Source organism: Hippopotamus amphibius, chromosome 3 (assembly GCF_030028045.1).
Source record: "Hippopotamus amphibius kiboko isolate mHipAmp2 chromosome 3, mHipAmp2.hap2, whole genome shotgun sequence".
NCBI classification, from domain to species: domain Eukaryota; kingdom Metazoa; phylum Chordata; class Mammalia; order Artiodactyla; family Hippopotamidae; genus Hippopotamus; species Hippopotamus amphibius.
Window position 1 is genome coordinate 31,365,170 of NC_080188.1, and position 14,310 is coordinate 31,379,479.

At 44.6% G+C, this 14,310-nt stretch overlaps 2 protein-coding genes across 3 annotated transcripts in view; one reads left to right on the top strand and one right to left on the bottom strand.

Moving 5' to 3' along the window:
- POLR2B (RNA polymerase II subunit B) overlaps window positions 1–14,310 on the top strand; it is a 51,089-nt gene that overhangs the window by 13,709 nt on the left and 23,070 nt on the right. The window lies entirely within an intron of this gene.
- On the bottom strand, window positions 11,210–14,083 carry LOC130850065 (nitric oxide-associated protein 1-like). The gene has a single exon (XM_057729394.1). The coding sequence runs from the start codon at window positions 13,779–13,781 to the stop codon at window positions 12,762–12,764; it is 1,020 nt and encodes a 339-aa protein (XP_057585377.1). The 5' UTR covers window positions 13,782–14,083; the 3' UTR covers window positions 11,210–12,761.

Sequence of the window (14,310 nt, forward strand, 5' to 3'; positions counted from 1 at the left end):
AAACCCATGCCTCCTGCAAGGGAAGCAGTCTTAACCTTTTCAAATTAGAGTTTTCTCTGGGTATGTGCCTAGGAGTGGGGTTGCTGGGTCATATGGTAGCTCTTTTTTTAGTTTTTTAAGGAACCTCCATACTGTTTTCCATAGTGGCTGTACCAATTTACATTCCCACCAACGGTGTAGGAGACTTCCCTTTTCTCCACACCCTCTCCAGCATTTGTTGTTTGTAGAGTTTTTAATGATGGCCATTCTGACCCATGTGAGGTGATACCTCATTGTAGTTTTGATTTTTGGGTAGCTGTTTGAAAACGTAAAGAACATATCATAATTTAAAGGTAAGAACTAGATTTACTTTGAAACGTCCTTTGTTCTGGGCCCTGTGAGCTGGCTATATTGTAGGCTCAGATGTTTCTCCCAGCTGATCCATTTATTAGAATATCACTTGCGTTGCAGACAGTTGGCATCAGGTGTCTGTCTCCCAGTCTCCGAGAATCCACAGGGGGTGGTGGGGACATACAGCCACAGTCTCTCCACGCTAGACAGCAGGAAGTGGTGAGAGCGACAAACGTTTCCACGTGGGTTTTTGTTTGCTTATTTGGCATCATCGATGGAGCAATGCTGGTAGGTGGCCAATGCTGAGAGAAGGGATCTGAAGTCACTTTCAACCCCATGTCATTCCACTCCTCTCCCTGGTTGTAGAGCTAGGAAAAGAAAGGAAGAGTTTCTAGGGCCTCAGGGTCCTAAGCTTGGATTCTGCCTAAAACCTCCCTTCTTCTTGGAGAGTAATAGGATACTATTTTGAGATACTAAGGTCCTTCATTTCTGTGTTCTCATTATCTCCCCTAACAGAGACTATGAGGATAGCTGACTTCTTGATGTAGCTTTCTGCTAGTGTAAGTGCTCCATGAGGGTGGGTCATGATGGGAGTAGAGACTGCCTCGGTTTGCACCTGAATGGATTTGTTTTTTCATTTTAAATTTATGAAAGTAATACATGCACAGTTAAAAAAACTATTCCTAAAAGATTTCATGATAAAATCAAAACCCCACAGCCTTGTGTTCTTTCCTCAGTCACGAGCTGCTCTATGTATCTAATGCCTGAGATAAATTTGTCAGCTTCAAATTTCTTAATTGATAAATTTACAGTGGATTCTCTTCATATAGGTCAAAACATATAACATGTTATACAGCATTTTTCCTCAAGGTGATGAACACGCTGAAACCTTGTGGTGGATGCAAATGGCCACAAATTCTTTGCAGCCCTTCCAGTCAGCTTGAGTCTGTGGTGCCATTGTGACTTGCTTTGACCAATAGAATGCAGCAGTGACATTGCGTGGTGATTTCTGAGCTTCAGCCTCCAGAGGCCTTGCAGCTTCTACTCTCATGTTCTTTCTGAACACGATCACCTTGTAAACAAACCCAAACTGGCCTACTTTGGGATGATATTCTAGGTAGAGAGAGTGATCCATGGAAAAAGGCCCAGGTTTCCCAGCTATTACAGCCATCCCAGCTGAAGCTCCTGACATGGAGTGAGGTCTGCAAATGCGTGTCCCCATAGAGCGGAAGAACCACTGAGCTGAGCCCAGATTAAACTGCCAAACTAAAGAGTAAATAGAAGTTTGTTTCAAGTCACTAAATTTTGGGGTGGTTAGTTACTCAGCAACAGATGTGGATACAAACCTAATTATGCCCTCAATCTAGTTTAAAAAGAAGCATTTCCAATTGACAAATGAGCAACTATACCTAGAAGTTACTGAAGCCATGCTGAGTGGGGGAGTTAGTGGGTAAGTGGGACGGTAAGGCATTTTTAAAAAATTTTTATTTTTATTTATTGGCTGCATTGGGTCTTCGTTGCTGCGTGCGGGCTTTCTGTAGTTGTGCAGAGCGGGGGCTACTCTTCATTGCAGTGCGCAGACTTCTTACTGTGGTGGCTTCTCTTGTTGTGGAGCACTGGCTCTAGATGCGCAGGCTTCAGTAGTTGTGGCAAGTGGGCTCAGTAGTTATGGCTTGTGGTCTTTAGAGGTCAGGCTCATAGTTGTGGCACACGGCTTAGCTGTTCCGTGGGATGTGGGATCTTCCTGGACCAGTGTTCGAACCCACGTCCCCTTCATTGGCAGATGGATTATTAACCACTGCACCATCAGGGAAGTTTGGGCATTGTTTTCTTTTGAACAGTCTTAGCCAAGTTCCCATGCTGTAAATTTTCAGCACATTTCTCAGAATTAACTTTACATAATAGCTTTTCATCTAGTGAAAAAGACATTTTCCTTAGCAGGTGTTTCAGTAAAATATATCTTCTATCTGGTATAGAAGGGAAAGTAGTCACCATTTCTCAATTTTTTTTCCAGTTGAATATTCAACCATAGAGTTTAAAGTGAATGATGGAAAATGAGAACTCTCTTTAAGCTAGATGTTCAATTTTGGGAAAACTGAAGATAATAGAAAGCTTTTAGTTGGGCAACTAAAATTCCCTTTTAGTGAAAATCAGTAAGATCTGAAAAGGAACAGGAACAGGCTGAGCGCTCAAGTAGAAAGGCAAGGCCATTTAAACAAGTTTAGGGCTAAATTAATTTGGTTTTTGAAGTTATTTGATTTGTGAATAAATAGGGACCATGAGTTCTGTTTCACTAATAGGATCAGGACTTTATATTAGTTTCTTTTTTAGGATAGTTTACTGGTGTATTTCTTTGGACATTTGCATTCCAAATTTCCTGTGTATGTAATTACCTATTTTCTTATGAAATTGTGGGTCAGGATCTCCACTCATGCTGTGATCTGTCCGTGGTACTTGGCAAAAATCACTAGCAATGTAAAAAGATTCCCAGCCACCCATGAAAGAAAGCACTTTAAAGCAATTTAAAACTACCTGATTAGGACACTTCAGGTTTGGGCAGCATTGCTGAAGTAAGACAGCAAGGGTGCTGCACGTGTCTCTCTCTCTCTTTCTCTCTCTCTCTCTCACACACACACACACACACACACACACACACACACACACACACACAGACTAGCTCTGAGGAGTAGTCTCAGGCTGGAATTGTATATGGGAGGGTTCAGAGGAAGCTAGAAAGAGAACTAAGTGGCAGTAACACAGGGTTTCCAAGGAAATTGTGTCATTACCTTTGAGGTCTTCGAAGTGGGTTGCTTTTCTGAGATAACACGTTTCCCTCCTAAGGCTGAAAAGTTGTTGCCTTTAGACTTGTGATGGGTTTTAGTATATAAAGGAATTATTGTGTGGTGGTTAAAAACCTGGGTGCTGGTGGAACTGTTTTCTGTCCTGATTATGGTGGTTGTTGATTAACTTATATGTATATTAAAATCCATAGAATTGTACATCGAAGGGGAAAAAAGTCAGTTTTACTATATAATTAAACAAGTCCACAGGGTGCTGGAGCTAGACTAGTTGGGTGTGTTTGCATCACAGATCCATCCCTCCTTAATTGTGTGACCCTGGGCTAGTGACCTATACCTTAGCTTCCTCATCTCTAAATGCAGGTAATAACAATACCTCTTGCATGGAGTTGTTGTAAGGATTCAGCTAATAATGTGAAGTACTTAAAAGTGCCAGGCTCACTGTGTGTGCTTAAATAAGAGTTAGTTATTATTACTATTATAAGAATGTAAAGGAATAAAAAGAAGCTGTATGGGCTATCATATGGTCATAGTGGCTGTGAACAGTCTCAGATACAACTGTCCTGAAATACTGTCTTTAGGCAGGACAGGAAGAAACCCTAGAAAAGCAAATTTAAGTCTGCACTATTGCTACTCTTCAGGGAGGGCAAAAACCAACTCCCAAAACAAAAAAGTCCCCTCTTTCTCCTAATTCGTTCATTCATGCATTGAATGCTAGCTATTTTCCAGGGACTTACTGAAAAGTTTGAAAGGATCTTGGCAATCTCTCATGTCCAAAGTCACCTGATAATGTGGTCTCTAGCACGTGTCTTTGTGTGTGTGTGCGTAGCCTCAGTTTCCTCAGATTTACCACAGTTACTGGCCAGAGGTGCTGACAGTGTCTGTGATTAAGTATCATACCTATTGCACCTACCAGCGAGAATATTACAACCAAATTCTTCCACTAGGTTGATTAGCCAGAAGGTAAATTCTGAGAATTGTTTGAGAAGCAGAAGGAAGCTTCTGAAAAACAGGAACCTGGGGCCATGAGTGTTTTGAGCATGGTCTAGACTTAAGAATATTCAGATCATGAAACTCCTGCACTAAATGAGAGAGTATCAATGGTCTTTGACGTGAAGGGGAAAAGTGTGGCATCATTCCTACATGATGTTAAAATATTAATCGTAAGCCATTCCCACCCACTACAGGTCATCATTGGAGCAGACGACGTGACAGAGACGTTAAGAGCAGGCAGAGGTGCTATCTGTTGGATTCACATGAGTCTGAAGTTGTTTTTGTTGTTTAGGCATTACTCTTTGACAGTTGAGAGAAAACAATCCTCTGGCGAGGAGGAGAGCAGCCAAGAGAAAAGGGAACAGTGTGAGAAAGAATGGAAATGATGCTATTGCTCCACGAGACCGAGCCAAGTGGGAGGGAAGCCAGGGTAAATGATCAGAGGCCGTCTACAGAACAGCTCGCCTCAGCTCGAGTGCTGGGTGCCTACTCATGAAGCAATAACAGCTCTGCCAGGTCTGGCACAGCTGAGCTCCAAGTTAGTCATCTGCAGGAAACTAGCCTTGATTCCCATTTTGCTAAAGGCGTCTGAGTGATCAAGAAACACAGCACACAGGATTGCATCTGTGCTCCACTTCTCCTTGGTTGTCATGGGAAGTGTTGCAAGTAACAGAAATAAATTTAGACTCTGGGGAACTACACAGTAAAGCCCTAATGATTAGTAGGGCTTGCTGTTCAGGGTGATTAAAAATACAAAATGTGTTAAACTTTACTTTGTGTCAGTAACTTGCAAGAAAATGCTGTTTTAAAGAGGGGAAGAAAGATATGGAACTTTAAAAAATAAAACTGAATTTAATATCACATAGACGTCAAAAAGCTCTTTGATGGCACATATTTTATTTCTTTTAAAGTGTCATGAATACAAAAGGGGTGACATGTTGAACACAACAAGCTTGCAGAACGAACTGGTATAAACTTGCTCATGTTCTAGCCCCTCAAAACCACCTCTGTTCTGTGGACATAAGGGGGCTGTCCTGACACCTAGCCATTAATTTCTGCTCTTTACCAATTTCTGTGTGCTGCCACAGTGTAAATGGTTAGGGATGGAAGGGCACTCTTCATACTAAGATCTCAATGGATTAAGAAGTATCAGTAAGCTGACTTATGCTCAGAAACCAACACAGCAAGAGAACTTTCTTAAAGCAAAATCCACTGCAGATCAATTGGGTAGACCAGCAGCGATCCTGGGCTGCATTAGGTTGGCAGAATGTGTTATAAATTAACAGCAGATCCTAGCACCAGTTCTCAACTGTCTAGGCACAATTGTCTGAGGTATTGTAACCATCCTTTCCTGATTTTGCTGCCTGTTTTTTGGTGAGAATCATGAGGTTAGGACTGAGAAATATCTACTGTCATTCCCTCATTTTATACATGAGCGAATGAAGACTCAAAGAGACTAATATAACTCGGAAAAACTGAAACTTAGTAAATTGCACTGTTTGAAACTGCTAGCAAAGTACCTTGGAACATTTTTAGATATGCCTCAGTCAAAACATAACCATTGAATTTTAGAGGTAAGAGAAACCTGAGAATGTAAATTATGAGCATTTAAAACTGGAATCTGCTAGTCAAGGGCTCTAAAAGCCTAGAGAGAAGATGAGGGAGAAATGTTCTGCTTTGTAAAATACATGATAAGTTTTCAGGGTAAATGCGGCATCAGTTTTTGAGTTCTGTATTTTCCCACAGATGCCAAGTTTACCATATTTCCTTCATTTTATCTAAAGATTCAGGCCTAAGCTGCAAACTATGAACAGTACATGGAAATATAATGGTCACAATTTCAACTTGTAAAATTAACAGTATTCCATTCTCTCCAAAATAAGCTAGAAATCAACTACCAATCATTTTCTCAATTTGGGAAGCTACCACCCTCTAGAGGGTGGGTCTGGAAGAGTCAGGGGTACGTCTCAATTATCATCCTGAGGAATGGGGCTGTGGGAGTTGCTACTGGCCTTTCGTATCTGGGGATGAAGGATGCACATGAAGAACTACCTTCCCCAAGATGCCAACAGTATTCACTTTAAAACACGATGAAAGGCCTACAAAGTTTTGACAAGTTGCATTTTAAAATACTGACCATTTATCATACAATGACTAACTTAGAAGGGGGCTGGCGTATACACGTTGACAGAGAACATGGGACTCTTAAGAAGTTCATGCTAAATCTGAGTCTACAGGAAGCTCATGGACCTGCGTTTCAGGTCAGCTTACTCCACGAGCATTTGTCTCAACACTGGGATCTGGGACTTGACTCGCCATTTCATTGCCCTCAGCTCTAGTGCCACTTACTCAATTAGGAATACATAAAGGTAAAGACTTGTGACTGATGTGATGTTATACAGTGTTTACAGGCAAATGTTGATAAAATGGTTAACGTGCTCTGATCCTTGCAGAAGAAACTGAATACCAGAAAGATATAACATGAATCCTTTTCTAAGGTTTTCAGGCACTTTTAGATTACTTAAGGGAAACTCCTACTTGTTTTCCAGCTTCCATCCTCCCCTTCTTCCCTTAAGTAATAAAAATCCGAAATCCCCATTTCCCTCTACATCCTCCAGCTTCTCCATGGGGGTGTGTGTGGCCATGTAACTGTTGACCAGTGGACGCTGTGAAGTGGGGAACTTCCAACTTCTTCCCCTTCTTTTCAGTAAGGGAGCCGCGTGCTCTTCACTCTTCTCTTTTTCCCATGGCTGCGAAAGGATGACAAGTTGAGCAACCACCTTAGACCCAGAGATGGAAGCCATGGCATTTTCCCCCAGCTGGGTCCTTGGATGACTGTGTGGAGCAGAGCCACACGCTCACTTCTCTCTCATTTAAGCCCATGTATTTTGGAGAAATTGATTTTCTGCCATTTTTTCATATGCCAACTGCTAAGCTGCTCTCTCAACTAGCCTCCAAATTAGAAATGCCATCAGGTTTCAATAAAAAATAGTAGTGGGAGAATGTAGCAGTACTCCTTTTTAGGTATGTTTGAATTACAGATACACACATATACGTACCCTACCAAAAAAATAACCTGTGTTTACAAACTCAATTCATTAAAAAGAGGCATGGTCCTTGGTAGCTTGAAAAGGGTGGGGGTGGGGTGGGGGCTTTATTATAGCGATACTTAATGCAATGCAATGTACACAGTATGTTCTATATAGTTAATCTTCAGTGTGAACAGGTCAGCTCCATTTTTTTTTTGCCTGCAGATTGTACACAAGGGCAGGAGGCTTTTTGGTTTTATAGGCCACGCTTTTCCGGATGCGCTCTCCTTTGATGTTGACTACATGTGGCAAGAGTGGGCGTCGGACTGTCAGAACTGTTCCTTGAGGGGTATAGCCTCTGAGGTGCAGTTTGTCCTTTTTTTTTTTTTTTTTTCTGTTTGTCCTTAAACTGTGGCGTTACTGCTACCCAACCTGTGCAGGCCCATGACAGAACACAAATGGTGTTAGCAACCATCTTATTAAAAACACCAGACACAGCTCAAAATGGAGACCCAAGGGAGGCTACTGCTGTCTTTCACTCTATTTTTTAAAAGCATACAATGCATTTGTGAAAAGGTACAGGTTTATTTTCAGAGTAGGTTGCATCTTATGAATAATCTAGAATGTATTTCTTAAAATATTCAGCTTATGTCAGTGAAGCACATCTGTATAAAAATATACGGAAAGTCAGTAAGGCTACTTTATTCATCGTTCCAGAGTGCCTCGTATACAATGACCTGCAGAGGAGAATTTGATGTCAGCCATTGCTTCAGATTCCCCAAGTCCTTCATCTAATGTGATGTTTTCAACAACAGGGGAAGGAAATCCTGCCATTCTTTCTTCTCCACCCATTGGAACCTTCCACTGGGAGATGAAGATATTTGGAAATTCAAATGAAACCCCTGATAATGCTAATATTAAGTAAAGCAATGATAAAATAATACTGTACAGGTATCAAGAATAAAATCCTTTTAAACATTCAACTGTTGAAGAAACCCCAAATCACTTCTAGATCAAATGAAAAGCCTGGGAGTTCTGTGATGGGATGAAGCCTATAGATCCCAGTGACAGACCCATAGATCCCCATGTGGGCATCCATCTGGCGGTAACCTCCAGACAGCAGAATCTTGCTTTAATAGCTTACACAGTTTTTACAGCCCTCCATAAAGCATTAGACACAATAATTTGGGGCAATTAAGGCAACATCCTTTCAAATACCTTAGTTTTTACAGGCCTGGCTGGACACAGAGATTAATCCCTGCCTTACTACATCTCAAGGGTACATGGATAATGGGTTAAGATTCAGTGTCTATGTTTACAGATGTTTCCATGAATTGTAAGTAACTGGATATTAATTTCCCTGTTTATTAAAGATCTCTCTGTTTAGCAACTAAGGACACATAGATATTACAATATAGTCCCTGTCCCTGAGGAGATCAGAAGGTGGAAATAGCAAGTTAATAAGTTACAAGGTGGACTTCCCTGGTGGTGCAGGGGTTAAGAATCTACTTGCCAATGCAAGGGACATGGGTTTGATCCCTGGTCCAGGAAGATCCCACATGCCACGCAGCAGCTAAGCCCCTGTGCCACAACTACTGAGCCCATGTGCTGCAACTACTGAAGCCTGAACGCCTAGAGCCCGTGCTCTGCAACAAGAGAAGCCACTACAGTGAGAAGCCCACACACCACAACGAAGAGTAGCCCCCGCTTGCCACACTAGTGAAAGCCCACACGCAGTAACAAAGACCCAACACAGCCAATAAATAAATGAGTAAATATTTTAAAAATAAATTACAAGGTAAGAAATGTGATAAGAGGCATCTGTTAAGTACTATGGTTGTGAAGGAAGTAATGAATGTGGCTTGGTCAAGGAAAACATTAATGAAGAGCAGAATTTGAAAAGCAGATTGAATTTAACTCAGTGGAAAGGTATCCTGGGTTAGTATCACGTACAGGCACAAAAATTGGAGAAAGGGTGATGAGTTGAGAGAACTGTAGTTAAGTGTGCAGAGTATGTGGTGTGTGTGTGCGTTAGTGATGAGGCTATCAGTGTAGACTTCTCTCAGTAATGTGGAACCACCCCGGAATTATAAGCAGGAAAGAGGAGATAAGAATCAAAGAATACTGTGCCTGCTTTGTAGTTTAGAAAAATCTGAATAGTGCAGGGTTTCTCAACGTCAGCACTATTGAACTTTTGGGCAGAATAATTCTTTCCTGGGGGAGACTGTCCTGTGCTTTGCACATTTTTTAGCAGCCTCTACTCAGCATCCACCAAGTTGTGAAAACCAAAGATGTCTCCAGGCTTTACCAAGTGTTTTCTTGAGGTAAGAGTCAACCCTGGTTGAGAACTACAGCTGTGGTGGGGTGGCGGTGGGAGGAAGGCAGTAAAACTGGAAGCTGGGAAGATACCTAAGGATCTCCAAAACAGCCTAAAGAAAGAGATTACAGTTTGGACTATGAGGCTGGTCTCAGTGACAATTAGGAGGCCGGATTGACTTTGACTTGAGAGATGAGTAAGAAGACCAGAAGGCATGGATGAGCCACAGAGCAGTCCAAGAAACCATCTGTATCATACAGAGAGAGAAGCCTGGGTGTTGCTTTAAGAAGTATCAGTGAGTCCACTCTGAAGACTACACAGAGGCATGGGGTGGAGCCCTACCCAGCAACCCTACCTGTCTCTGGAGTGTTACCTTTAGGGCAGTTATTTCAATGGAGTTTTATTTTCACTCTGGCTTTTTTTTTTTCTTTCTTTTTAAAATTTTTATTTATTTTATTGGCTGTGTTGGGTCTTTTCTGCTGTGCGCGGCTTTCTTTTTAGTTGCAGTGAGTGGGGGGCTACTCTTCGTTGTGCGTGTGGTCCTCATTGTCGCAGCTTCTCTTGCTGCGGAGCACGGGCTCTAGGTGCATGGGCTTCAGCAGTTGCAGCACATGGGCTCAATAGTTGTGGCTCACGGGCTCTAAAGCGTAGGCTCAATAGTTGTGGTGCACGGGCATAATTGCTCTGCAGCATGTGGGATCTTCCTGGAGCAGGGATCGAACCTGTGTCCCCTGCATTGGCAGGCGGATTCTTTACCACTGTACCACCTAGGAAGCCCCACTCTGGCTTTCTTAGGAAATCCAGACAGAAAGAAGCATTTATTCTTTTCTTTTAAAATAAGTTTATTTTTTGGCTGCAATGGGTCTCTTGCTGCGCACGGGGCTTTCTCTAGTTGCGGAGAGCAGCGGCTACTCTTTGTTGCAGTGCATGGGCTTCTCATTGCTGTGGCTTCTCTTGTGGAGCATGGGTTTTGGCAAGCACGGGCTTCAGTAGTTGTGGCACGTGGGCTCAATAGTTGTGGCTCAGAGGCTCTAGAGTGCAGGCTCAGTAGTTTGTGGTGCACGGGCTTAGTTGCAGCATGTAGGATCTCCCCGGACCCGTATCAAACCTGTGTCCCCTGCATTGGCAGGTGGATTCTTAACCACTGTGACACCAGGGAAGCCCAAGAAGCATTTACTTTTGAAGTCAGTTTGGTTTTATCCTTGTTGAAGGGTGGGTGTGTATTTTGTGTTTTGACTTATTTTCATGGTAAATCACCTCTGCACTGGACGCACCTGGTGTGTTTGTAGTAGGTGTGTTCCGTCATCATCCTCCTCACCAAGTACTTACGTAGCAGTGACAACAGTGCCCTGGCACTTGATCTTCTCCACAACCTCGTGGTGTAGGTACAACAGAGAGAGGTAAAGGAAACTTGCTTAAAGTCACACAGCTTCATTAAGTGGTGGAGCAGAGCAGGATCTGAACCCATCCTGGCTCCACTGATCTTAGCCATCATACACTACACACTAGCCAACAGTGTGTAGACGTTTGGTTAAAGAGCCGTAAACAGGCCCCATTCAGTCTGTGGTGAACTTGGAACAGTTTCAGTGGCACAGAAGGGGCACAACAGGGACTGCAGAGGATGGGACGTGAAAAGCAGGAATAAGCTGGATTGTAAAGAGGAGGAGCGAGTGGGACACAGTTTTTTTTTTTCTTAAGAACTTTTATTGAGATACAGTTAACATACAATAAACTGCATATATTTAGAGTGCACAGTTTGGTATCCCAATCTCCCAATTCATCCCCCCCCCAACCCTCCTCGCTTTCCCCACTTGGTGTCCATATGTTTGTTCTCTACATCTGCGGACACTGAGTTTTGTTTTTTAAAGGTTAGGAAAATTTTAAACACACTGCTCAACATGTCAAAGGAAGGAGCAAATAAAGCAGGAGCGAAGAGGTACGATAATTTCTGAGTGTCTGGGATTAAAAACTTGGAAGGAAGCTTTTCCACCCAAACAAGGGCTTCTCAACTCAGCACTACTCACATTTTGGACCAGATAATTCTGTGTTGTGAGGGGCTGTCCTGTGCATTGCATTACGTTTAGCATCACCTCTGGCCTCCACCCACTAGATGCCAGTAGCATCTCCCAGTTGTGAGAAAATCTGTAACTTCTCCTCACTCACATTATCCAGTACAACTTTCTGCATTGATGCGGCTGCTGGGCAGTTGCAAAGTGGCTAGTGCAAGTGAATAACTAAATTTTAAAGTTTATTTAATTTTAATTTATTTAAATAGCCACATGTAGCTACTGTATTATTGGACAGTGTTACCTAGAGAAAACCGACCTCTGTCATTATTCTAGAGTCAGTCCAATCCAACATCTCGTTTCTATAAGAGCCCACCTCACTTTATAGCCAAAATCCTCAAGGTGAACAAGGTCAGGGGAGAGCTAGCTGAGCACTAACAAAGTTGGTTCTGTCCAACAAAAGCTTTTTTTTTTAGCAGGGCGGTGGGACTATTGTGTTAACCATCAAAGCATGTTGCCTCACCTTGAGTAATACATGATGTGTGTGCTTCAGATATACAGTGTCCGCCCTGTCTAACGAAGTAATGTGAAGGGGAAGGAAGTTGGAAACCATAACTGTAAACCAAGGTGACTGATTTCCCTTAAGAAAGGAAAAAGGACCTTATTTTATACAATAAAAAACTACCAACCAGTATAAAATCGCTTGTGTGTATAAGTCAACCAAAGTTTTCTACAGAGAAAAACTGCTTTTCAAAGTTAAATACTGCTTTCAAAGGAACAAATGAGGTATTTAGTTTTGCCAGCTGTTAAAACAAATAAGGTCATAGAAGCACCCACTTTTCAATTACTACAGACGTTTCCTAAAGCCACATATTTGACATTTCTTCTCAACAAAGCCACACATATTGCATTAGTGATTTATTCAAATGTTAAATCTATAGTATTCTCATGAGTAAACTCAAGATATTAAGAGAAAGACTCAGGGGTGGAGGGAGGTGTAAAAAGTAAAAGAAGGATTTTTCCGGAGATACATACAAAGAACTAAAGCTACCAGGGAAACCTCCAAGAGAGCAGACACTGCTTTGTCCCCTGATTATTTTGCAGTGCCTAGAACAGCGACTGGTACATAGAAGTACGCTCATTATTTCTATTGGAAATAGTTGCTACAACATATACTGAATTTTCAAGCACTAAACTGACACAAGAGAAATGTGACCAAAGTAGGTAGAGAATTTTTAAAGGGAAGCTTCCAGCCAGCCCCTGGTGGACAGTAAGGAAGGATATAGGACTAGATGCCTGGACCACGATCAGACTTCCAGCTTCTCAGAAAACGAAGGGGACGGGCGCCCGAAAGCTCACCAGGCCAAGAGGAGATGGTAGCCCTGTCGATAGCCTCAGCGCCCTTGGCGATGCAGTAATCGGACTCCAGGAGCGTGTTGAACAGAGTGGACTTGCCAGCGTTGGTAGCGCCAACCAGGAAGACGTCGCCGCGGTAGCGCCAGGAACGCTGGAGCGCGGAGATTAACTCCTCGACTCCAAAGCCAGTCTTGGCACTGATGAGCCGCACGTCTCTGAGCACCGTGCGGGACTTGGGCGAAGGATTCGCATTCTCCTCCCCGTCCGGTGGCCGGGCCCCGCTGGGGTGCTGTGGCCTCCGGTAGCCAGGGGGCGGCAGGAGCCCAGCGCGGGCACAGTCGTCCCACAGTCGCTCCCGGAGCCGCTGCCGGTAGCTGGGAGTGTCCTGCGGCAGCAGGTCCACCTTGTTTCCCAGCACGATCAGCTGCTTGGGGCCCACCAGCGCAGGCAGGTGGGGCAGCAGGGCGTCGGGCAGAGCAAGCAGGTCCACCATGTACAGCACGAGGGCGGGCTCGGGCCGCCGCAGCGCGGCGCTCACCAGCTCCAGGTACTGCTCACGGCTCACCTGCAGGCGCAGGGCGCGCCGGTGATGCACCAGCAGCCAGCAGCGCTGGCACACGGTCCGTGCCAGCCCGCCGTCCTCCTGCGCCGCCGCGCTGAGGAACTTCTCGCTGGGCAGGTAGCCGGGCACGCCGGGGTCCTGGCAGTGCAGCTCCGCCCCGCAACCCGAGCAGTTCAGGCCGCTGGGCGGCACCGTCGGGTCCGGGTGCCCCACGACCGGGTGCACCCGCCGGCCGGCGCGTAGCTTCTGCTGCCGCCGCTCCTCCCGCCGCTGCAGCACCCGCCGCTCCTCCTCCTCCTGCCGCTGCTGCAGCTCCCGCAGCTGGTCTTGGAGGGTCGCTGCGGGCTCCGAATCCAGGACGTACTCGGGGAACAGAAAACTCTCCTCCATGTCAGCCCTTCCTTGGTTACCCCCCGTCGCCGTCGCGCCCCGGGGAAGCCCGCATCCCAGGCCGGTCGGGCGCCGGGAGGAGGAGTCGGCCGCGCATGTCCTCTTGAGGAGCGTCTCCCGGAGTCCACGGCGCGCTACCGTGGGAGTGGATCCCCGCAGGAAGCCGCACAGCAGCCTCCGAGAGAGGCCCGCCCGCAGCAAAAAGGACGGAGCCACCTTTTCGCACGTGTCCAGTTGGCCTCAGATGCGCGTAAAACAGAGACAGCCGGGTATTACCAAGGTCGTCTCCTGAGTCTAATCTCGTGAGTTCTCGCGATGAAGGCTCTGTGGCCTAAGAGCCCACTTAAGTCTGAGAGACAGGTAGCGGGGACTTAGACTAGGGTGGATTGGTTGAGTCGGGTAGCGAGTGAGGGTTTCTTCACTTTCAGGCTTCTACCTATCTCGCGCTACCTACCGGTAAGAAATTACTTTTTAAAAATCTTCTTGTTTTTTTGTCTTTAGAACTGGAAAAAAATAGAAAATCGAGTGC

Coding starts and splice junctions, on each gene's coding strand:
- LOC130850065 (XM_057729394.1), bottom strand. CDS start 13,781: ATGGAGGAGAGTTTTCTGTTCCCCGAGTACGTCCTGGATTCGGAGCCC.